Consider the following 24,902-nt stretch of genomic DNA (forward strand, 5'->3'; position numbering starts at 1 on the left):
AGATTTCATAATCCATCAATGACAGTAGCCCCATTGCAAGGGATTTGCATATCTTTGTATCATTCACAAAGATACTGTAGGTGGGTGGAATTTGGGGGACATAATGGAACCACATTAAAAACTTTTACTTTGAGAACTACATGTGTTGAAACTCTTAATGGCGTTGGTCATGACTTGCTAAAGAACAAAACCTCAGATCAACCAAGATCAATGGGGGTTAGCCAAGGGGGCTTAAATGGTTAAGTTAGAAAACTAGTGGAGAAGATGAGAAATGAAAGAACAATTGTATAAAAGCTTATTCCTTCTCCCTTCTTTATGCTGAGTGGGGATATTTATTAAGCTTAAGGTGAGATTTTTGGCAAAAAACATGGCAGTAAACCTACCAGCTAGTCTGAGACTGGCCTATTTGTAGACCTACCAAGTGCCAACTAGTTGTCCCCTTAGGTTGGCTTAAGGGATGCATGTTAAGATAGTAACTCCAAGATGTAGAAAGATAGAACAAGTTATTGAAACCGATATTTGAGATTTAGTCATTGAGAGCAATAGTCGAGATCGATACTTAAGATCAACCATAGTCTTTAGACAGTTCAGCATCCACACTTGGCATGCACTAAACATGTAAAGAATATTACATGTATATACTATTTTTTAGGAGTATAGAATACATATTGAACATGATTTGTAGAAAAAAAAACTTGATGTGTAACAATTATTGACTTATAATTCTAAGTAGACCTAAAAATTGCCACATGTCAATCAAGGAAAACTCTAAACATCACAAAGGACTTTTTTTTATTTCTTTGGTGGCTAAATCCTAGCTATTACCCCTATACTTGTAAGTGCGTAACTTCATCTTGACAATACTGCATTTTTAAGATTTCATAATCCATCAATGACAGTAGCCCCATTGCAAGGGATTTGCATATCTTTGTATCATTCACAAAGATACTGTAGGTGGGTGGAATTTGGGGGACATAATGGAACCACATTAAAAACTTTTACTTTGAGAACTACATGTGTTGAAACTCTTAATGGCGTTGGTCATGACTTGCTAAAGAACAAAACCTCAGATCAACCAAGATCAATGGGGGTTAGCCAAGGGGGCTTAAATGGTTAAGTTAGAAAACTAGTGGAGAAGATGAGAAATGAAAGAACAATTGTATAAAAGCTTATTCCTTCTCCCTTCTTTATGCTGAGTGGGGATATTTATTAAGCTTAAGGTGAGATTTTTGGCAAAAAACATGGCAGTAAACCTACCAGCTAGTCTGAGACTGGCCTATTTGTAGACCTACCAAGTGCCAACTAGTTGTCCCCTTAGGTTGGCTTAAGGGATGCATGTTAAGATAGTAACTCCAAGATGTAGAAAGATAGAACAAGTTATTGAAACCGATATTTGAGATTTAGTCATTGAGAGCAATAGTCGAGATCGATACTTAAGATCAACCATAGTCTTTAGACAGTTCAGCATCCACACTTGGCATGCACTAAACATGTAAAGAATATTACATGTATATACTATTTTTTAGGAGTATAGAATACATATTGAACATGATTTGTAGAAAAAAAAACTTGATGTGTAACAATTATTGACTTATAATTCTAAGTAGACCTAAAAATTGCCACATGTCAATCAAGGAAAACTCTAAACATCACAAAGGACTTTTTTTTTAAAAATTTATAATTCCCATTTTTTTATAATACACAAATGACATAATTTCAGTAGGGATTTTAAAATATTAGAGTAGATTTTCTTCTCAAAAAAAAATATTAGATTAGATTCAATAATAAATGACTACAAATGAGAAAAGGTTAACTATTAGATTTCCGTTACCTGCGTTATCTTTTTAATTGCTGAAAACCACAATGACAATGACTGGTTGCGAGCCCTCCAAGAATTCTTTCTCGTACACAGCAAAACATGAAAATGTTCCTCTCATTCACCTACTCTCTCTTTCTTTCGTTGGTAAGAACGCACCGACTTTCTTTATTACCCCAGTTTCTAACATGCTTTCCCTATAAATACAACCCCCATTTTCATGCACCTTCATACTTATCAGTTTACTACCAATCTTTTATGTTTTAGAATATTCGTTTTTTTTCAAAAGAAAGCCTTAGTAACAATCTTCTAAGTCTTCAAGCCATGGCCATCTCTAAAAAACTAATTGCTCCAATTCTCATTTCTCTTCTCCTTCTTCACCTAGCTGAATCTTATCAAAAGGTAAAAATTTTCATTTCCGTTTCCTTAATTTACCACTGTTCATCAGGCGTTCTTACTAATTCAAAGAATTTCTTGCATAACATGTTTTTTAGGTGATCACAACCATGGTCGAGAGCCCAAGCCCAAGTCCTTCCCCTCCACAAAAGATAGGTACGGAATATCCATTCAGTCTCACACATACATATATATATACTCAGCAGCAGTCAGCACCCATTATCAAAAATAGAAAGCTTAATGTGTGCTTTATGGCACGCATTAACCGGACCCATATATATATACTCAGCAGTCAGCACCTATTACTATAAATAATTGACATAAACAACTAGTACATAATTAATTGATTAAACATTTTCATTACTCTTTGGTCACAGATTGTGATGATGCTTGTGATGCGAGGTGCCAATTGTCTTCGAGGCCAAACCTATGCAAGAGGGCATGTGGAACTTGTTGTGCTCGTTGTGATTGTGTTCCTCCAGGCACTTCTGGAAACTATGATGTGTGTCCCTGCTATGCCAATATGACTACACATGGTGGCAGACACAAATGCCCTTAAAGTTATAAACTTCTTTGCTTAATGTTACTGTGCTGCTTCTCTCATATCTTGGATGATATATATAAGCATCAAGTGTCTTACAAATTAAGAGAATAGAATAAAAAGTACCATGCGGTTATTATTATTTGTGATTACCAAAGATACTTGTTGCTCTAAGCTTAAAATTAAAAAAGAGTAATAAATAAATTGTATAGTTTTAGTTGTAAAAGTTGAATATATTATAAGAATTATTCCTCGATATGGGACTCATTATGGGTTTCACAAGTATAATCCACAATTCCACATCCATCTAACAAACATGACGACTCCATAAGCCAACGACATAAGTGAAGTAGTACAAAATTGACAACGCCATAAGCCAACGACATTACCTTAATACCCGACAATATCTGCACGAGACGATGAGAATCCCTAGGCTGACGAAAAGAGAGAGGCTGACGGGAGTAAAAGAATCCAACGAGAATAATGACCATGACGAATCCAGCATGGCCTTGCTTGACTCTTACAGATATCTATAAAAGGAAATATCTTGCACTCCACGATTAACTCTAATCGAGGGAATCCCTATAAGGAAATGATCCCACCAATTACGTGTATTTATGAGGATCTTCCCTACAAGAAAAGACTATCTCCGCCGAGAAACGAATGCTAGCTCTACATTATTATAAAAATCTCAAAACTCTTACAAATCAAAGTACGCATAATTTACCTCAACTCTGGCACTCTAAAGTTGCAAAAATTCTCTAACTTAACATTTAGAGGGTATTTAGCCGGTATCACACCGGTACTCTTTGCAAGGTATGCATAATCCCTATAAGGAAATGATCCCACCAATTACGTGTATTTATGAGGATCTTACCTACAAGAAAAGACCATCTCCGCCAAGAAACAAATGCTAGCTCTACATTATTATAAAAATCTCAAAACCCTTACAAATTAAGGTACGCATAATTTACCCCAACTCTGGCACTCTAAAGTTGCGAAAAATTCTCTAACTTAACATTCGGAGGATATTTAGCCGGTACCACACCAGTCCTCTCTACAAGGTTTTCTTTGTTTCTATTTCACAAATTCTGTCTAAAGCACATGAGGACCTTACGACTCCCTAACAATTTTTGGCCTCATCAATGGGTGAGACATTTCGATGAGTTTCCAAATTCATCAATTGAGTTTTACAGAAAATTACCTTCTTTTTTTTTTTTTAAGGTCAGGGTGCTAGACAAGCCTGAAGCAACACATGGTTCACTCGATTTGTATTTTGTCTACTCAAGTCACTTGGATAGAGTTTCTCCCCAAAAAAAAAAAAGTCACTTGGATAGAAAATGCTTCGTTGCTTCAAGGAAACTTTGTGGCTTTCGAATTCCGAGGAACTTGGGCTGCTTCAAGGAAACTTTTTTATTACGAAAAAAAAAAAAAAAAAAAGGAAACTCTATATTAGTGGGAGAGAAACTGATCTCTTTTTAATTATTTAAATTTAAATTTAAATTCTTATTTAATTTTAATTTAAATTCTTATTTTAATTCAAGCCCCGAGCTTCAGGCTTTAGTTCCAACTTTCACTGAAGTTGAATTCACTTTTATTACTTCTCTTTTCAAACTTATTCGAATTTTAAAAATTGTTGTTTTATTGCACTATTAGTTAAAGACTTCGGCCATATAAGTGGGCTTTATTTGAACATTTATGTTGTGATTTAGTTTGCATTTGGATACTACTAAAAACTTTAAAAAAAAAAAAATCGGTTACTGTTGTTACTGTTCACTAATGTTTAGTATTGTTCAAGAGGTGCTGAAAGAAAAAAGGAAAAAAAAAAAAAAAAGAGGGAAAAACGCAAATGTAGCAGACACAGCCTGGATCAACGGAGCTTTAATAACATACATTTAAACTTGACAAACAAGTCAGGTCAATTGAGTTTGTGTCATATCAAATAACTAGTAATATTCATGAGTNAGAGTTGATAGTGAGTTCTGTAATACTTTGTGCTTTACAAGTTGTCCTTGCTTGAGGTCTTGCTCAACTTGGAGCACAAAACATTTGGCAAGGGTTTTAATTCTATTTATTATATAAAATTAGAAATAAAAAAATAACTCAAAAAATAATGTCCAGGTATGGTAAAGCCTGAAAAGTTTATGTAAACAAATATTAAGAGTTGAATCAAAACTATATATATATATATATATATATATATATATGATAGGATTTTTTGTCCCTTGCTTTTGGTCGGGCTTCTTTCTTCTTCCCAAGGCATATCATTTTCTTTTATAATTTTATTTATTTATTGGTTCTTGCTCTTTATTTGGCTTCTCATTGTGTGTTGGACAATGGAAGAGAGCGTAGCTGAACCCATATTTCTATCATAATATGGACTAAAAGAAAAATGTCTATTGGTCTGGCTATCAAATGGCCCAATTATAGTCTGGATTAGTCTCCCCCAATTCGGATTTCAATACTACTAAAACTAGGCTAGACCCTTGTGGATTATCACGATGTTATGGGAACGGAAATGAGAATTGATAGATAGATCGGCAATATTATACAAAATACTTAAATGAAAAACGAAACACTAAACTGGAATTAGACATTCAGTTTAATGGGCTCAACTGGACTTGGGCCTAAAAAACCATAATCTAACAAGTGCCAATAGTCCATATCTAGAAATGTCCTCTAACTCTTGTAGTAGGATCTGACCACCTAACCACATCAATTTGACAATGACAAGCAAGAAGAAAACATCAAATTTCCCAATCAAGGATGGAATGGAAAGCCAAGGCATTTAACAGAGTAGGCACTCATGGGAGTGAGAGAAGGGAAGGAAAGGTGTTGAATTTGTTGTAAGGAGAGAAGACCACACTTACCGACAGCTTACAAAATCACAATGCCCATGTCACAATATTCATACAAAAAATATATCTCCCGGATCAATCAAAAAAATGTAAAACCTAGCACTTGACCTATAGGCTATAGCTTATTGATGACCTCCTTTATAATGGGACCAATTGCTTTAAAACTTACGACTTTATAGTTGTGTTGATGGAGTAACATTAATCAAATAATTGAAATATGGAGTGTTGTACCAAACTTTATTTTTATGCAAAGTTGAGGTTCTTTAAAAAGTGATCATAACGAAATTCAGCAAAAGACCAAAGCTACATGACATTTGAATTAAGATAAGCACAATGGAAAATTGTAAATTGTTGCTAAATCAAGCTTATACTTGCTTCCTTCATCCAACCAAAAAAGAAAAAGAAACAGGAAATTTAACATGGGTACTATAATTGCCTCATTGAGTAAAAATGAAGGCTGTTTTGGTAATTTCAAGTTTACGTACCAGAAAATGAGCTACGAGTCATGCAGCAAACATGACTCCCTCACTGCCACACTTAATGCAGAAACCCAAAGAGTCAAAATCATAACATCCCATAAAAAAATCGCCATCATCTAACCAATTAATTGCGACTAACGATATAGACACATTAAAGGTCTGTTTGAGATCTACTTATTTTATTAAAATTAAAATTTTTTGTTAAAAGTATTATAAATAAAAGTAAAAATTAATTAAAATAATATAATAAGACCTATAAATAACACTATAAAATATATTGAAACTCATAAATAATAATAAACATAAATTAAATAGTAAAATAAATTGACATTTTAATTTTTATCAAAAAAACACTAAAATATAAAATTTTGTACTATAATGTGTCAAATGATAAATTGTGATCCATAAATATATAATAACGGTGGCAGTGTGGAGACATACTTCGACCGCTCACAAAATTGTTGTATAACGAACTGTGGTACAAAATTATATATTAATGTACCCCTAACGTTACTTATTAATCGCCGAGTGCTATGACTGCCCTGTCCTCTCCTCGTCAGTCGCTAACAACTTTTTCGACAAGTCACGTCGCAGATTTCAGTGTCTAATAAGTGAAATATTATAAATTAATCACAAACATTTTCGTATCATTCAAGCTCACTCTTCAATTGGCGCGTGGAATCAACTCGCACTTTTTTTTAGACAAATAGTTTGACATCTACTCTAATAGCAATTAATTTTTTGATATATAATCAGTCAAAAATTTTTTATTTAACGACAACAAATTTTACTACCTAAACTAAACGAACTGAATCTGCAAACTCGCGCATTGTTATAGCACCTGATATTGGTACGTGTTTCTCAAAGCGATTATTGAGCTCTGAGCATGTAACCTCTTGACCCAAAAAATTTTACAAAAGCAAAAATCAGAGGCAAAAAAATTGTATGGAAATCAGAAAAAGTACAGAATATTTTTCTTGCAGAGGAGGAGTGAGATTTGAGAAGAGAACAACATTTTTAAAATTGTTTTTTGGGTACGGGGAGACAGTGAGCTATGCCACGTGGCGAAGATCCAGAGGATTTGCGATAGTAGCCGTTGATGAATGGATTAGGTGTTGTTTGGATTTTGAGATATGAGTTAACAAAACTCAGTTTTGTTAACTCATATCTCAAAATCCGTGGGCCCCACATGCATGAAGTTTGTTTGGCTTTTTTTCCGGATGTGAACTCAGTTAACAAATCTCAAAATTTTGAGATATGAGTTATCAAAGTAGGAAACTCCGGAGGGCTTGTTTTCATATTTTTGAGTTATGAGATTTGTTAACTCATGGCAATTTTCGTAATTATTCAGCACCAATTGGGCCCCACGGTCAGAGGGTTGTCCCATCAGTCTCAACTTTACTCCTTCCAACGGTCATAAATCACTTCTCTACACAACCATCTTTTTCCTTTTTTCGTTCTTCACTTTCTTCTAAAGAAGCTCCCAAATCCACTGCAAAAGCTCCTCCCAGTCCGGTCTTGCACAGCCATCTGAAGGAGAAATTTGGAGCTAAAGGAAATCTCCATCTGACGTGCTCCTCTGTAGTGGTGTGTTTTGGATACTCTTTTATTTTATTTTGCAAGAGCATCAATAGTAAAGTAAACATAAAACAAACTAGAATCTACAGTTAGATGAACTCATCAATCTACAATACTACTTGATACAGAACAAGTAATGAACTTCATGTCAATAATCAACTAAATTCCTTTGCCATTTTCTCACCCATTTATTTCCTCAACAACAACACCCATATGATTTGTAAATTCCAATCTCTACCCAGTACTCCCTTCCCACATGAAATCCCAACCGAAACCTTAAAATTTGAAACAATACCACATTAAAAAAAAAAAAATTCATTTTTTCCCTAAAATTTCAAAAAAGATGTGGAAAAATTCATACACTAGTCTTGGTAATTTTCCTTGGAGCCGTCGGATTCCTCTTGATGTGAATGCTACCGCCATCGGATTCATACACTAGTCTCAGAATACTCTCTGTTTCTCTTGTTACAAGCTTTCAGCCTCATTATCAAAGCTCCAGTGCCGTCGTTCACTGAAAACCCCAGAAAATCAGCAGAAAAAAAAAAAAGCAATAATGCGCAAGCAACAGAGACAAAGAAAGGGGCATGAACAACAACAGAAAAAACAGAGCACAACCAACAAAAAAAAAAAAAAAAAACCGAAGGGGAGAGGCAAAGAAAAAAACAGAGTACAACCATCGGCGCCGCAGGTCCAGACCGTGATTTTCGTCGCTGGGTTCGTGGAGGGGTTTGGGAGAATAATAGGGGAAAAATGAAGAGAAAATCATTGAAAAACGAAGGGAGAAAAACGGGGAAAAACAAAGAGACAATCACAGGAAAACAAAGGGGAGAGGCAGAGAAAGACAGAGTAAGGGGAAAAAGAAAAAAAAGGAAAGAGGAAAGTCTCTGACATGGGTCAGTGTGTGGGTCCCTTCTTTTAGATTTTTTTGGTTGAAACCATAACTGAGTTATATGTGCCAAACAGGTGCGTGTAGAAAATTGGATTATTTTGAGTGATGAGTGATGAGTGACGAATGATGAGTGATGAGTGAAGAAAATTGAGTGAAGAGTGATGAGTAATGAAAAAAAAAAAACCAAACAGGGCCTTAGGTTTTCAGTTACTGGTCTGATATATTAAAAGCATGAAAAGACTTGTCTCAATCTCATTAAAGGAAACCAATCAGACGGTTCAAATCAATCCGCGGTTTACAAAAATGAATCAGGACCGTTGATTCTTTTGCTTTGCATTACTTTACTTTACTCCAACGTGGACCGAGAGAGCTGAAATGGATTAGGCTTTGTCCGACGTGGATGACACGTTGGAATCCCCATTTGTCTCAGTGGCGATCTAACGGCTGTGAGGGTCCACTCGATCTCCACCGTCGATCACAGAATGACGTCAGACCGAGATTGACGGTTTTTTTTTTTTTTTTTCTTTAAGCGGGATTTTATAATTATTAAGCCAAAAAAATAAAAGAAATGTTACGTTCACAATATTTTTACAATAAATCACAGGTGATTAGTTATTATTGATTCAAATTTGAACCTAACACAAAAATTACTTTTTTGTTTTAACAATAATAACAATAACAACTTATTATTTAAAATTTATTATAAAAATATTCTAAAAATATTATGAATATATCATTTTTCAAAAAGTAATTCAAAAAAAAAAAGCTTTGGTTTTTCAGTCTTTTGTGAGAGAATGAGAGAGCTTTCATAGCTTTTGGGACTTTAACTTCAACTTCCACAATTTTTTCTTTGAAATTTCCTTGCCTTATAATTTAGAAAGCACGAAAACTTCATTTAAAGTGTCGTACTTATATCATGTCATTATCGTTTATTTTACTTAATAATACAGAGTTGGATTTAACATCTGGGGTGGTTCTGAATTTTGCATTTTTTTCGTAGGAAAGTAAGAGAGTCTCTCAGTGTAATTACGGCGAAAAAGTGTGTTAGATGGGAATATTTGATATTAGAATTAATGGGATTCAGTGATATGGGTTTGGTTCTACGAGATACCACCATAAATGGGATTATTTAATTTTATTGAATGTGATTTCATTATTCAAACCCAACTTTTTTTTTTTTTTTGGATTTAACTTTCTCTTTCTATATCTGACCCTTTTCTCTCTCTCTCTCTCTCTCTCATTCTGTGTGTCTGGCTCTGTAGGTCTGCTTTAATTTACAAAGAACCTGATTCTCTGAACGCGAGGGAACGAGTTGCACTTTCTTTCTTTCTCTTTTGTACAGAGAGTCTCTTCGTTAGCTTTTTGTCTTTAATCCATCACTGTTGTTATTTTTCACCGACGGGCTCTAGCTCTATATCTATATATCTATATCTATATATCTAATCCAAACGCAAAGAAAGAGGGAGAGAAAAACAAGAGTCTGAGATAGAAACGGAGAGATATCTGGCAACTAACTAAGTATATTGATTTTTCTCTTTCTTTGGAAAACCCAAACGCCACTTTTTCGCTGCTCTTTCCGCCTAGCTTTTCGCTAAATACTCAAAACCCAAACAAACACACACAGACACACACAAAAAGAGAGAGAGAGAGAGAGACTTCTTCTATCTTCATACATTTTCTCTCTCTCTTTGCGTTCTTTCTCATCATTCACATTTTCAAAGGGAAACTATATAATTTACTCTCAACTTTGTGTTGTTGAAGAATAGTTAGATCTGGGTTTGAGCGTTTTTTTTTTGTTGTTGTGGTATTGTGAGCCATAAAAGCAGTTTTCAAAACAAACCCAGATGATGATGTTGTTGTTGTTAATAGCTAAGAAGAAGAAATGGACAAAGCTCGCCAAGTGAGGCGTGAAGCTCGTCGGTTTTCTCTCACCAGGTCCCACAACAATAACAACAACAACAAGCACTTCTCTGGTAAATTACTTGAAACCACGAGAAGATACAAATAAAGCAAAAATAAATAAATGAATAAATAAGCCCATTTGTTTTCTTTTGTTTTACTTGTCGTTGTCTACGTATTCGTTGTTTTTTTGCTTCGGCTTTGTGATAAGGCTTCGCAGCTTATGCGTGTCTGTCCCTTAGTTATTGTTATCGTTTCTCTTAAAGAGTTTTGTGTGATTTTGAAGGTTCGGAAGATTGTGTTGGTGGGGACTTTGTAGTTGTACACTCGGAAAGATCGAAGAAAGAGAGGCTAAGAGAATTTAGTGTTGTTGCTGGTACTATAACAACAAGCTCGAGCTTCGATTACCAAGACTGCGAAATTGGTTGTGATCATGCGTCTGATAATGAAGATGAGCTTCGCTTAGAAGAAGAAGAATCTTCTTTGAGTATAATTGGTTCCAGCAAGAGATTTAAGGTTCCCAAAAAGGTTGATTATTTTAATGACTGGTTTAAGTTTAGTCCTAGCTTGTTGCTCCTATTTTTTCATGTTTAACAAATTTTTTTTTTTTTTTATAATTTTTTGTTACAGTTTTTTGATGACTGCAATGGCGTTGATCATGCCTCTGTTCCGAGAAAACTGCGGTCAGGTATGTGGGTCATGAATTAGGAAATGGAAGATTTTAGCCTTTTTTTTTTTTGTTTGTTTGTTTTATCTTGGGTGTAATTGGGGTCTGAGTCTCTGTAATCCTATTTTTGAAGTGGGTTTTTGTTTATTTTGGTGAATCTCTTAGAGCCTCAAGTTTAAAATTTAGAGTGTTTTTTTTTTTTTTTTTTTGGTGGGTATTCTGGGAAGTTTTTGTTTTGTTTTGGTATGTGGATTAGGACTGAAGCAAAACTGAAGCTTTTTGCTTTTTCTATCTTTTTCTAGACACAAGATTCTGTATGTTCTTATTTAATAGTATGTTGATGCGGAAACTTTTATGGTACGTTATTCTTTTAAAATTAATTAGTATAATGGTGCTTTAGATTTTGCATCATTCTGTTCTGAGTCTCAATTTTCTAAAAGAGATACTTTAGCTTTTAATGAATCAAAAGGTTTTATAAATTAATTTTTATTAATATATATATATATATATATACTGCTGGGTATATTTTGGGGGATTAATGTTTGGGAATTTTCTTTTTTGAATTTACAGCAACAAAGAAGCGCAATCGCGAATCTATTTCTCAACCTTTACCAGATTCAAAGAAGCTGAACCATAAAATCAGTGGAGTGGAATCATTCATAAAGAATGGAGCAAAGAAATCCAAGCTGAGCATGGTTAGTCCTAGTCCTATCTATATTGGCACTATTGAAAAACTCCTTTCTTTTTGCTTTTTTGATTTAGAATTTGGATTTTAATATACTTTTTTTTTTTTTTTGGTAGAAACAATGTGGCTCAGACAAGTTCCCAAGAAAGACTGTCACTGGGCCAATAACAAAGGATGAGGAAGAAGTTGTGGAGACCTTGTATGCATTGGCTGGAATGTTCCCAAACAATGATGCAAGTGAGAAGAGTAAATTAGACAGTGAATCTATGGAAGCAAAACCTTCAGCAATGCCAGTCTCAAAGGAGAGCCCAATGCCTACATTGGAAGGTTCCTTCATTAAGTTCTTTCTACAATCTTAAGTCTTGGTTTTCTCTTTATTGTGGTCTGTTAAATTGTGTATTTTATCAGATTCTGCAGTTACAAATGACAACTTGAGCTTGACCCCCTTGATAACTGCCGAGGCTGCCAATCTGTCGTCTAATTTTGAAAGTTCACCTGAAGAAACTGCAAAAGTAGATTCTTTGGATGAACTCAGTGTTCAAGAAAAGCCTGTTTCGCCCGAAAGCAAGAAAATTAGTATGGAATCAGATTGTTCTGGTCGTCAATTAAATCTACACAGCATGTCATTCTTGGCTAATAGTGAAAGTAGAAATGAAAATCCATTGCGCTATTCTGATCTAAGCTTGGATACTAGGTGGGTAGTTTTTAAAGATTATTTAGTATTAGCGCTCTCTTATCTTTTCTTATTTATGAAATTCTTTGGATATAATTCTTTCTATGTGTTTTATGCTTCTGTAGATTAAAGCCACCCGCACAACCAGGGACCCCAATAATTGATGTGAAACCAGAGATTGCACTGGGGCCAGTAAGTGTAATTTCCTAGTCTAACTAAATGTTCTTTTAGTCAGCTAGATCTTAAGTTAAAGGTAGCCGGGTTGCTTTATAGGTCATAGCCATTGGAAGTCAACCAGAACAACAAGATGTGATCAAGGAGTCCAAGAAAAATGGTACAGTATTAGCTTGCTTGGATGGTCTCATTATCATATTTTTTGGATTTTTGCTTCAGTTGCAAAAATGGCATTCTGGAGTTGTATTGTGACACTATCGTACTTTTTCTTCTATCAAAAGGTCCAGCATTGTGGCCAGGCTTGTCTTCTGAGGCGTCACATGGTGTTGGGAGTCATGGTCTTCTGCAGTAATTTTCTTACATTCTCTTTGATTTTGACCCATTCATGTAACCTTTTTTTATTTTTTGGTTCTCATTCCTAATGCATTTATCTGTCTCAGGTCTTCTGATGCTAAAATTCCGGGTTGGCTTGACACTGCTACGTTTGCCCCCAGACACAGGTCTTTTGAAAATGGTTCTTTAACTGGAAAGGTGAATGTGACTTAATTAATGAATATTTATCTTGTATGCTTCTTAGCTGGTGTTCACAACTTTGAAAAGCTCTCTGTTTCTTTCCATATTAAGCATCCGATTAGTTTATGGTTAACTATGCAGGTGTCAAAAGTCGTTGTCAACAAAAAGCCATGGAAGAGGTGTGCCACTCATTTTCACATAAGTCATCTCATTCAGATTTTAAATATTCAAGAGAACCAAGAGAGGTTGCCACTGCAACCTAATCAATTGAGACCACAGGAAGGATCGGGTTTAGGAGTTCTTATGGCAATTAACAACTTTCAAGGTGTAGATAACAGATTAAATGCGATTGCTTCTCCTAGCAATGTATGCAATTCAACCACTGAAAGAAATATATCTGAAGCTAAAATTGGTAGCCTTCAGCGCCAGCGGCTCCATCAAGATCAGCCCCAGGCTGCTCTGGCATCTGGGCCATACAATTCACAGCAGCAGGTAAACTTATATTGCAATTGCCAATGGTTTCTTCCGTAGTTCCATTACAATTTTTTTTTTTTTTTTTTAATTCTCTGGTTGCTGGCAGGGTTTTGATTTCTTGTCACTGTCAACTGGAGGTGGTGGGGTGGAAGCTAAGAATAGTGTTAGTAGAGCTGGAAATGGATTAGATTCTTCGCCACAATTCCAAGTTCCTTATCTTCAATCTCTGGCACAGAAGCAGACTCTCATGCCTTTCTCTATGCCCCAAAGTCGCTATACCTCCTCTGCTTACTCTGATCAGCTTTCAGTAGCACCAGCAGCAGCACATCAGGTTTTATTCTTTCTTTTATGGAATTACTAACTTTTTCACCCACTTAATGAGTGAATCAAATGTAAGCTCTACATAGAGGGACCAACTAATAAGACAGTTAATATAGGATTGCCCAATTATGTAACATGAACCCATCTAAATTCTCCAACTTGCAAATGGCAGAAACTTACATTCTATCATATGATTTATGATTTTGTTGCTTACTGTTGCAGCTCTCACCATGTTAGCTAATAAAATTTCTAAAATTATGTTGTAATGCTTGATTGTAGGTCCAGCTGCAGCTACCTCTATATCTTGGCAGTCCGCTATGTGGTTCTAATGCTAGTCCTGTAGCCTTGACAAAACAACAGCAGCATCAACGCTTTTGGCCTGCCCAGCTGGCAGCTCAATACAGGCCTGTGGGAACTTCAACATCCATGACCCAAGTTCAGAGCTGGCAACAGGGAAGGCAAGACACTCAGATGCGGATCCCGTGTTCCAACGCCCATATCCCTCCACCCCCTTCACCACTAGAAGTACTTGGCCCTAAATACACGCCATTCTCTCAACAGCAGCAGTACCTCATGGACATTACTGCATCACTGCCCCATGCCCGGGTAAAAAGGCAAGACCACCTTCTCCCCTCTGTCTACGAAGAGACTGGAGGTGGCTTCCATGCCAGTGGTGCATTGCCATTGCAATTACTCTGCAATGAGCGCCTTTGATGTGAGTCGCATTGACAGCTCTTTGATGGGACATAAGGATGGGTAACACATTATTTCGTCAATTCTTTCTGTTCATACTTGGGACTTGGTGCCTCAACTTTGGCATGATCGAATAAGTGATGATACATGCAAGGTTTGACTGATAACAATTTCCGAATATCAAATGATCAGAAAAGAAGAGCACTCCGGGCAAGCAGAGGAAACTTTGCTGTGACCTCTAGGCGGAGTCAAAACCTGGACCTATCAGCTGCTAGGATGATGATTATGTTTTGTAGAATAATCCTTTTATGAGCATTACCACATTCATGTCCTTTTACAAACAATGATACTAAATAGAATGGTTAAGATTATGTTCAATTGGTGCTTCCCTTATTGTTTTAACCTTCACTGCTACACGGCTTCAGTTTAATGCTAGCTCCTTAAAGAAATAAATAGAAGGCCAGGTCCTGTTAGGGAATGTCAAAAAGGAACACAATTTTCGGATGCTGTCATTTTAGTCTATGAATTACTCCCATCACACATGGTAGAACAATGTAACAATTATTGATGATGTACCATCATCCCATATGACAACAGAAATTTGTCGTTTCATAGTGGAATTAGGCCTGTACTGACTGAGAAATCTCCTCCCAACATCTTGTTGAAAGGATTAATATACAAATTCCATATTCGAAATCAATGTATTCTTTTACTCCCTTTGCCTAATTTTGTGATTTTTGTCTATAGAATTTAGGTTGGACGGCACTGGATGAGAATATTAAAGCATGATCTTTATTTCTTGCGATAAAAGTCTCCATCCAACTTATAAGGAGTGGTCACAAATTTTTCAAGCCACTTTTGCCTTGTAGCATTAAATTTTTTGAGCACCTTTGCGTAGTGTGGGTCCTGGGGCGTGTTTGTTTGCCATTCAATTCTTAATATGCTGCCAAATTGTGTTTGCCAATTGCCAGCCTCAACAACAACAACAAAAAAAAAAATCATATATTTCACAGTATTTTAGAATTAGTATCTAATGAAATTGTTAAACATGAAGAATACTTAACTGTTAGTTTACTAACAAAAATTAATATCATGATCAATATGAAATTGGAATTAAGCATGAAGCATCAAAGTAGAAAAAAAATTTGAAATGGAAATAGTGAAAAATAAAAACAATCCAAACTTCAAGGTCAAGAATGTGTTTTTAATTTGAATAGTCCCAAGCAGTTTTGGTAGTTCCACACCATAAAATTTAGAGTAGGCTAAGATAATGATATCGCGCTATATAAGTCATTTTTCATTCATAAAAATTAAAAGAAGAAAAAGAAAAAGAAAAAAAAAAAAAAGAATGTGTTTTTAATTAACATGATCATGGTCATGGGTTGGTCCGTTGGACTTTTGAGTTTTGACGCAAACTGGAACCAAACTGGTTAAACAAGATAACAACTCATTGGACTAGAACACATTGAAAGTACCAAATTCAAACTTATTGGTAATGAGTTCAACGGTGCAGGTTGGTACTTCCAAACATCAAAGATAGAATTTGTAAGGTTGTGGGCAGGATCCACACAGCTTTTCAAGGTCAATCAAGTCCGTCAAAATAGGGAAGGTACAATACGAATTTCATCAATTATTATTTTTATATATTTTATCACAAACCTCAACCAGGGAATGCTTTTTTGCTAATCTTTGGAATTCAATGTCATCTCCTTATAAGTGACTAGAATCTTTTAGTTCAATGAGTACTTTTTTGATATTTTCAAAAGAAACCATCATGATTTAAATCTATCATCTTCTAACTATTGAATTTTCTTTTTCAAAGTTACTTTTTTAATTTCTATTTTTTTATTTCTTATAAATGAAGTATCTTACTCTTTTTCATTATCTAATTTAGGCTGCATTTGGCATTGGCTTAAAAAGTCAGTTTTTTTTATTATTAATTAATTTATTTTTGCTACTATTAAGTTTGTTTTTATTACTATTTATGAATCTCATTGTATTTTTTGGTACTATTCATGAGTACTATTGTACTATTTTATCTATAATACTTTCAGTAAAAAAATTTCAGTTTCAGCTAAATAAGTTGTTCCCAAACAAACTCTTAGTGTGTGTTTGGATACCAATGAAAAATTAAAATTATTTTACCACTTATTTTTGCTAGTATTTATGAGTCCACTGCACTTTTTGATACTATTTAAAAGCATCGTTATACTATTTCAACTAACTTTTACATTTATACACACTACTTTCAACAAAATAAATGATATCTAAACAAACTCTTAGTGTAATGTTTATATTTACTCTAACCTCTAAGTAGAAAAAAAAAAATTAGAGAAACTTTCACGGTGTATACTATATAACACTCACAATCACACATAGAACCCTCCAACCACATATGAAACTTGACCCACCCCTTGACCTAGGCCGACTTTTACAGCCAATTTGAATTCTAATGGCTATCGACAATAGGTAGAGCCCTTCAAAATATGATACATTTGAGTGGAGTGTTGGGTTTTACATGTCGCTTTTAATAGTAGCAAAAATAAACTGAATAGTAAAATAATTTATAATTTTCATTGCTTTCCAAACGCACACATATTATATTATTTTTTTAAGCAAAGTTTATGTTAGGTTGTAAAGCATGAAAATTATACGTTTAATAATAACATAGTTATAAGTGAAATTTTATTTAGTTTACTTGGAGGTTTTTCTTTTTAATTTTTAATTTTTGGGCTATATGGCAAAAGTAGAATTGCAAAGCTCCAGTTTTTTAGATGTATTGTCGTATTCAAAAAAAAATTTCTTCATCTTATTCATTTGTTGATTATTTATTTTCCCTTTTCCAACTTGTAAATCTCAAGAATCACATAAACCGAGGGAAAAAAACCGTTTGCCTCAAATAGAGAACCAACTACCAAGCATAAAGTCATGGCTAAAGAAAGTTTTAAGTTTTAAAGTTCAGAAAATATTTATTGCACACATTCCAGTTTTTTTTTAACTAAAATTGTGTACTAGATGCCTGAGTGTGAACTTTAGGACCCGTTTAGTAAAAGAGTTTGACTAATATTGCTTGTAATTTTTTAAAATACGTATGGGGTGAAAATGTAAGTAAAAAAATGTGTAAAAATGTGAGTTTAAACTTGCTTGCCAAACAGGCCCTAGTTTCTTGAGCTAAAATTGTGTACTATGTCTATGTATGAGTGTGAAATCGACATTGCTTTTAAAATTTTATCAAGACATATCACGAGGACAACACCTGTGAATGTGATGTAGCAGGAAAACGTCTCTCTCACCTGCAGAATTTCACAGGATAGCACCAACTTTGCAAAGGTGCTGAATCTGGCCATACAATTTCAAATGATGTCATTCTTAAAAAAAAAGAAAAAGAAAAAGAAAAAAAGAAACACACACACACAGAAGAATTTGGATAGTGCACACAGCGCTGCTACGTTTATGTATATTGCCTTTGTTGATTGAATATGACTTACAGCCACCCATGTTACTAACAGCAACATGGGGAAAAGTGAAGAAGAAGAAACACATTAGAGAAATGAACATGGAACAATTTTCTGATATTACAAGAAGAAAGCCGCAGTATGAATTTTGTAAACAAAATAGAAACCAACTGGGGAAAAAAAGGGAAAGAAAAAGAAAAATGAAAAATGACACTCCTATAACACACTCCTCAGAATAAGGTCTCACTCCAACTTTTCCAGTTCGCCCATTCTTTCAATAATCGCCTGCAAGTCAAAGCAACAATTAGCGATATGACCAAATTCTTCAGTCATATTATGCATACAGATATTGCATCTAAGTTATAAAAGAGAATCAAAAAACCACTCTGTAAAACTCCAACTTTTCCAGTTCGCCCATTCTTTCAATAATCGCCTGCAAGTCAAAGCAACAATTAGCGATATGACCAAATTCTTCAGTCATATTATGCATACAGATATTGCATCTAAGTTATAAAAGAGAATCAAAAAACCACTCTGTAAGGAAGGTTGACAGGGTGGCAATTCATGTTGGGTGGGTTGTGTTTGTGTCATGTCAAAATAAGAGTATTATATGGGTCAACCCTATCCCAACTCATTTAATAATTGAATTGAAACAAAATCCTTGAACCCTAACATGGTTGATTTATTAAGTGGGATGACACGACACAACCCACGTAACATTTGATACTTAATTCATGCTAGGTCGACAAGAAACAAGATCCATTCCAACCCCTTAATAAACATGTTGTATTTCGATTGACATGGATACGACCCATTTAAAGAACATTTAAAGGACATGACCCAAAATAATTAACATATTTTTAAGTTTTGTAAGTCAACAAATAATAATAATAATTACAAACAAAAAAATCTAAACAAATTCTAATTTATAATAACATTAATTAAAGTTTAGCATACAAAATAAAAGTTCTCATCTTTTTTCTTTTTCTTTTTTTTGATAAGTAGAATAAAAGTTCTTATCTTGTCTCAACCCAATGAAGTTTTATCCTAATTTAGAAATACACAATCGAAAAAAGATAAAATGAATTGAGAGTTTTTTTTCTTTGTTTTGGGTAAAAGGGTTAAGGACTTTTGGAGTTTCAATGAAGAATTTATCATAAAACTATTAAAATTATTTTAATTACTCAGCTTTATTTATAAAATTCAAATTTATGTTTGATAAAATGACATTTATCTATATGGGTTAATAGGATGGTGTCAAAATAGGTCAACTTGTGTTGACACGAATAATGAACTGGGCCCATTTGAGCAAATTGCAAGTTAAGCACGTCAAGACAAAATTGACTCATTTACACTAAACACTAACTCACAAAAAAGTGTATTGTGTCACATATTGCCACCCCTACATGTTTGTGGTTGCCTCCAAAACAAGAAAGAGAGAGAGAAAGAAAATGGGGGGGGGGGGGGGGGGGGGGGGAAGGAATGTGCAAACCTTTTTGCTTGTTTCTTGGAGCTCCCCAGCAAGAATGAATTCATCAAGTATCAGATAAACCTTCATGAAAAAACAAAAAAGGATCACTATAATAATTATTGCCATGAAACGATAAGAACAGATATACACTATACACCAATCTGTTGCCCCCTCTTTTTTCTCCAAAAACAGACAAGCTGAGGGTATGGGTAGAACATAAAGTAATATTTCCGATCAAACAATATCCTCCATGATCTCGTGTAACTTCCAACAGGAGTTTATATAACATAAAGAATTTTATGCTACTTGAAATGGTATCTAGTGCATCTGATAATACATCATCTATTCACAAACATGTGGACCCCACACAATCGAAGACCCACAGGTTGTAAGAGAAATGATGTTTTGGATAGAACATGCATTGTGCAGCATGACCAACCTAACATGAAAGGAATTAGAGATTGTATTTTATGGTATAGTGTAAGGGCATCACAAAACTGCCAAGAATCATTTTTCAACAATGGAGACTTAGATACCAACACTGCTAATTAATCAGCAGGGTAAACTTTGCTAACTCGTTGTCAGTATTTCCACACATGGTAAGATATAAAATCTAGCAAATTTCCATGGACCATCTAGCATCTGGAACCAATACTTCATATACTTGGAATTTCTATGTCGACAAAGATTAGTCAATGTAATGCTTCTATCAAAATATTGAAAGCATTTAGATCTAATTAAGTATTATAACAAGTGAAAATAGCACCTTTTGTGTCTTAAAAGCATTATTTTACCATTCTAATTAAGACTCAAACAATACCTTTAGATATGACAAATTATACAGAATTTGTTTCTTATCTTCAGAAATTATTTCAAATAATGCTTTCATCACAGTTTTAAAACAAACTTTCTTGATAGCCATATTCTGATACATTATAAGTGTTATGTGATATATGAAATAATAATTTCATGGTTTGCAAGGTTTTCACAGAAGCACTATTTCAAGTAGCACCTTTGTGATATAAGCAAAGATGACTCTTCAAATAATAAACTTTTGGCAATTCTTTTCAACATAATGAAAAAGCCTTAATCCAAAATTTTGGGGTCGGCTATAAATCCTCAATAGATTAGTCAAGGTTGGCTACATGTATTTTTTTTATTCATTCTATTCTATCCAAAGTCATAATCTTTGTTACCTCCTTATTAACATATCATTTTTTCTCACATCTATTAATTTTATTTCAAGTCTCCCTCTACCCTTTCATTCTCTTGACTTGAATCATTGAATCAAATCATTGTCTCTCACTTGTAAATTAATCACTCTCCTCTACACATGACCAAACCATCTCAAATGACTCTCCCTCATTTTTTTCATCAATCCAGGTTACCCTATCATTAAATAATTTTCCTCATTTTTCCTTTGTTCACTATTCCTACACGAGTGACTAATAGGATTGAGAAACTGCAAAGGGATTTCTTGTGGGATGGGATGGGTGATACACCCTAGCTGCATCTGGTGGGTTGGGATAAGGTGTGTGCTCCTATGGTCAATGGTGGTTTAGGAATATGGAAAATCACTTCGTTCAGTAAAGCTTTGTTGGGGAAATGGTTATGGCAGTTGGATGGAGGAGACAAGGCTATGGAGACGCTGATAGCATTGAAGTTTGGGGAAGAAGGGGGGGGGGGGGGGGGGGAGTGGACTTCTCAGATGTACAGGGGTCACAACAACTATATCATCTACAGAAAACATACAATAAGGGGCTTTATCTTAAATCAATTTACTGAGCTCACTCATCACTAGTACAACGAGACATGAACATAAATGCTCATAGCACACTTATTATACATGAAAGATGGCTCTTAAGGCACCACTTGAAATAGCAATTCAATGATATATTTATTCTAAAAGAACTATTCCAAACAGGAGTTCTATTGCATTTATTAGAAATAGTCATCGAAATGTCATTCCTATTTTTTGGGTACCTGAGTCTAAAAAATAAAAACATTACTTCCTAAAAAACCTTTGATCATAGTATTGAAAGCATTCTTTTTAATAATTATATTTCTAGATATAGAAAGGGCTCTTTTTCTTTCTTGGTCCAAAAAGAAAGCACCATTTCAGATGACACTTTCAGATGCACAATACTGTTATTCAATAAACATGCTTCTTTGTGTAGGACTTTCCATCTTTTTCCTAGATACTTCTTTAGGTGGAAATATTATTTCAGAAATATTGACTTCTATAACAGCATGAAGTACTAGACACTAGAATCAATAGACATATACAAGAAGCAGATGAGCATCGAGTAGGCTTTGCAGATAATTGCACAGAAAAATCATGATAAGCGACAAACCTTGTGGAAGTTAAAAACCAAATCTAGCTCGCACACATTGCTGAAGAAATGATCCAGTATCTCCACGAATAAATGGATGCACTCCAAATAAGCCAACTCATTATCAGTAATGTCAACGCAGAGCGAGAAAAATAACCCAGCATAGCGCCTGTAGATTACCTTATGAGTGCGGAACTGTAAAATGCATAACAATCACATCATCAGCACTTAGCAATGACATATTAACTACAAGCCAACTACAAGCCGCCTGAACAAACTATAGCCTAATTGACACATTGATAACAATCATGAAAGAAACTCACAATTCCATCAAACATCATACAACATTGCAACGAATTGCAGATTAACAGAAGCAATGGAGTAAACAATTTTCAGTCAGCAGATTTAACTTAGTTGCCAAACTATAAATGAAGTGTTTTTAATTTCTTGGGTCACAAACATATGAAATGTGAGAATCAAAGTTCTAAACCCCATTCATTTTCCCAACAATTTCTCTGTAACTAAGTCAAAGCATAGGGAATTTTCACCTCGACGAAATTCGTGAACTTGGGATCTCTGTTTACCACCAATCGATGAACCTACAAAAAAACCCATCAAATTCAAAACCCTAGAAAAATCCAAAAAACATTTATAGTTTAGAATCAAAACAGGAAGATCATACCTCGTATTCGACCTTGTGTTTCTCGGAATCCTCGAGAGGAACGTAGTACTTGGCAAGACGGGTCTTTCCTTGCCTGTTCTGTAATAGAATGAACCGGATCTGCCAAATTCACAAAGATTTTAACGAAATGATTCAACAACATTGAAACTCATTTTTCTTTGAACAATGAAGAATCAAAGACAAATAAATATGAAAAAGTGATAATTGTATTACCATTTTTGAATGAAAATGAAGGAAATTAAGCAAGAGAGGAGCTAGAAATTGAAATGGAATTGGATTTTGGAGAGAGCGAAAATCTAGGGCACAGCTCAAATACCAGTCGCAGGTTCAAAGTCTTTGCGAGAAGGGACAACGGGTGAAAAACTGTAACGTATGTAGAATCTGACCAATCAATGGTGTGCCAATTTTATTTATTTTTGTGGGTTCTCAATAAAGTCTCTTATGCTAAAATAATAGATTTTGGTTTAACCCAAAAAAAAAAAAAGATTTTGGTTTAATTTCCGCTTATATTAAAAAATGTCTTGATACGATGATAAAGAATTATCATTAAAAGTCGACATTATTACTTCTTAATAAATCTATATAGAACATTGTGATAAATGCTAAATTTTTTTAGCATTTAGCACAATGTCAATAACTAAAAAATTCTTTTTAAATCAACTTTCAATTTTCTCTCTCCTTATTTTTAATTCTTGGTCTGGTTAATAGACTATTTTAATAAAAAATTTATTCCACGTTAATGGAAATATATAAAAAAAATGGTAAAAAAAAAAATTAGTTATCATTTGCTTTGGGTTGTGTTTTGAGTCAATATTATTTTAATGTGTTGTATGGAAGAATATAAGATGTAATATAAGGTATAATGTTAAATGCCATGTTAAAATATATAAAATAACTTTTTGGTGTATTAAAATAGAAATGTTTTTATAACATCCAATGCAAATGCTCTTAATAAGTAATTTTTTTCATAATTTAATCATAGTATTACTATAGTTAATGGCATCATTGTTTTAAAAACCAAACCAACAGGTAAAAATTAAGAACCAATCCCTTTTTCTAGTTCTTTGACTGTTCCAATTTTTAAAACCATGAATGAGATATAATGACTTTCGTTTAAGAATTTATAAAAGTATAATATTATTGGAATTGATGATGTGGAAGAGAGAATTCAAATCATAGATGTCTCTATTAGAAACAATAAGAAATGTCAATTGAGTTATAAGAGATACTATATTATAAATTTACACAATCCAAAATCAAATCTATATAAATATATTTTATACTTGTACATATAAAGTTATAAACATATAATATTTATATGTACTCGTATTCACAACCTTAATCCTAAATACATAATTATGTTTGGGTTTTGCTTGTTTAATAGCCAAACTTAATCATGCATGTGAATCATTTGCTAAATAAAGAAAAACAAACAAGTTTTTCCTCAAGTCAAGCTCGAATTATTTATGAGCACTTCATCATTTACAACCTTATACTGATCGCATGGTTAGCACCCTATATGTTGGTTTCCAAGTTTAAATCTTTTTTTCAAGCTGACAGAGATATCTTATAAACTTTTTTTTTTAAATCTGTATCAACAGGTGAGGCAATGCTAAGAGTATACCCCAACTATTAGCTATTAGGATTAGTCCGAAAAGTTTTAAGATCATCTGAGTTGTCCTGCTGCAGAGCACAAAGATATGGGTTCCTGCAATTAGCTTAGAACAAATGGGTTTATTGAGAACTCTAATTATAATTGACCGAAGATTAGCTTCGGAGAAAGGGAGATAATCATGAAAATAGGTCAACCCATTGTAGATGTCAATTGAATACAGTGAAAACCAAGTCTTAAAAGATTTGTTATACCAAGCTTTCAAACAAAGAGTAACTAGATAGTAATTTGTTATTTGAAATGAAAATGTGAGGGCACAAGATCTATAAAGACTTGAGTCGAGACTCTATGTTGGTAGAGAATCATAATGCTTTGAGTCAAATTAATAGTTGTTTTCCATGAAAGTAAATTAATATATATTCCATGAAGATGTTGAAAATAATTAATACTTAAAACTCATTTTATCAGCACTAGAATTCTATTTCATGGTCTATTCATTCCTAATATAACGTATTTTGTGTCATTGTGATATTGTATAAAAGAGCAGTGTGGAAAAGAACAGGAAAAAAAAAACTGTTTTTCAAAAGAATATTTCTCTTATTACTGATGCAGAAGATTTGGTGAAAGCATCACAATCATTTTGTAAAGAATATGAGAACCAAGAAGTGAAAAAAGGATCCCATGTGAGCTCTG

At 34.0% G+C, this 24,902-nt stretch overlaps 3 protein-coding genes and 1 long non-coding RNA gene across 5 annotated transcripts; 2 read left to right on the top strand and 2 right to left on the bottom strand.

Moving 5' to 3' along the window:
- Positions 1-1,830: 1,830 nt before the first annotated feature.
- On the top strand, positions 1,831-2,895 carry LOC112026536 (gibberellin-regulated protein 1). Its single transcript, XM_024059223.2, has 3 exons — positions 1,831-2,218; positions 2,311-2,368; positions 2,590-2,895. The coding sequence occupies exons 1-3, from the start codon at positions 2,141-2,143 to the stop codon at positions 2,769-2,771; spliced, it is 318 nt and encodes a 105-aa protein (XP_023914991.1). The 5' UTR covers positions 1,831-2,140; the 3' UTR covers positions 2,772-2,895.
- A 4,877-nt stretch (positions 2,896-7,772) lies between these two features.
- LOC136061796 (uncharacterized) lies at positions 7,773-8,750 on the bottom strand. The gene is made up of 2 exons (XR_010623666.1): positions 8,343-8,750; positions 7,773-8,179 (listed from the first exon to the last, which is right to left on the bottom strand). It is a non-coding gene; the product is annotated as an uncharacterized LOC136061796 (long non-coding RNA).
- Positions 8,751-9,743: 993 nt separating this feature from the next.
- On the top strand, positions 9,744-15,034 carry LOC112026492 (uncharacterized). Of its 2 annotated transcripts, none has more exons than XM_024059180.2 (13): positions 9,744-10,530; positions 10,743-10,984; positions 11,087-11,144; positions 11,694-11,818; positions 11,925-12,135; positions 12,217-12,502; positions 12,607-12,679; positions 12,755-12,815; positions 12,937-13,003; positions 13,096-13,186; positions 13,310-13,660; positions 13,749-13,973; positions 14,243-15,034. In XM_024059180.2, exons 1-13 carry the CDS (start codon positions 10,440-10,442, stop codon positions 14,675-14,677), a joined length of 2,316 nt encoding a protein of 771 aa, XP_023914948.2. In that variant the 5' UTR covers positions 9,744-10,439; the 3' UTR covers positions 14,678-15,034. The 2 variants fall into 2 exon arrangements, with proteins under 2 accessions (XP_023914948.2, XP_023914949.2); XM_024059181.2 differs by having other exon boundaries at positions 9,745-10,530; positions 12,607-12,673.
- A 3,050-nt stretch (positions 15,035-18,084) lies between these two features.
- Positions 18,085-23,000, bottom strand: LOC112026506 (AP-2 complex subunit sigma). Its single transcript, XM_065760107.1, has 6 exons — positions 22,811-23,000; positions 22,598-22,696; positions 22,464-22,514; positions 21,937-22,110; positions 19,604-19,663; positions 18,085-18,396 (listed from the first exon to the last, which is right to left on the bottom strand). Exons 1-6 carry the CDS (start codon positions 22,811-22,813, stop codon positions 18,355-18,357), a joined length of 429 nt encoding a protein of 142 aa, XP_065616179.1. The 5' UTR covers positions 22,814-23,000; the 3' UTR covers positions 18,085-18,354.
- Positions 23,001-24,902: the final 1,902 nt, after the last annotated feature.

The sequence above is a fragment of the Quercus suber genome, unplaced genomic scaffold (genome assembly GCF_002906115.3).
Source record: "Quercus suber isolate HL8 unplaced genomic scaffold, Cork oak 2.0 scaffold_353, whole genome shotgun sequence".
Classification (NCBI taxonomy): Eukaryota; Viridiplantae; Streptophyta; class Magnoliopsida; order Fagales; family Fagaceae; genus Quercus; species Quercus suber.

Bases quoted from the DNA above. Each gene is read 5' to 3' on its own strand.
- LOC112026506 (XM_065760107.1), bottom strand. The intron at 22,111-22,463 runs GTGAAAATTCCC...TGCATTTTACAG, and splicing joins AGTTCACGAATTTCGTCGAG to TTCCGCACTCATAAGGTAAT. The intron at 19,664-21,936 runs GTTTGTCGCTTA...TTTTTCATGAAG, and splicing joins TGGTTTTTAACTTCCACAAG to GTTTATCTGATACTTGATGA.
- LOC112026536 (XM_024059223.2), top strand. From the start codon at position 2,141: ATGGCCATCTCTAAAAAACTAATTGCTCCAATTCTCATTTCTCTTCTC. The intron at 2,219-2,310 runs GTAAAAATTTTC...CATGTTTTTTAG, and splicing joins TAGCTGAATCTTATCAAAAG to GTGATCACAACCATGGTCGA. The intron at 2,369-2,589 runs GTACGGAATATC...CTTTGGTCACAG, and splicing joins TTCCCCTCCACAAAAGATAG to ATTGTGATGATGCTTGTGAT.
- LOC112026492 (XM_024059180.2), top strand. From the start codon at position 10,440: ATGGACAAAGCTCGCCAAGTGAGGCGTGAAGCTCGTCGGTTTTCTCTC. The intron at 11,145-11,693 runs GTATGTGGGTCA...TTGAATTTACAG, and splicing joins TCCGAGAAAACTGCGGTCAG to CAACAAAGAAGCGCAATCGC. The intron at 13,661-13,748 runs GTAAACTTATAT...GGTTGCTGGCAG, and splicing joins CATACAATTCACAGCAGCAG to GGTTTTGATTTCTTGTCACT.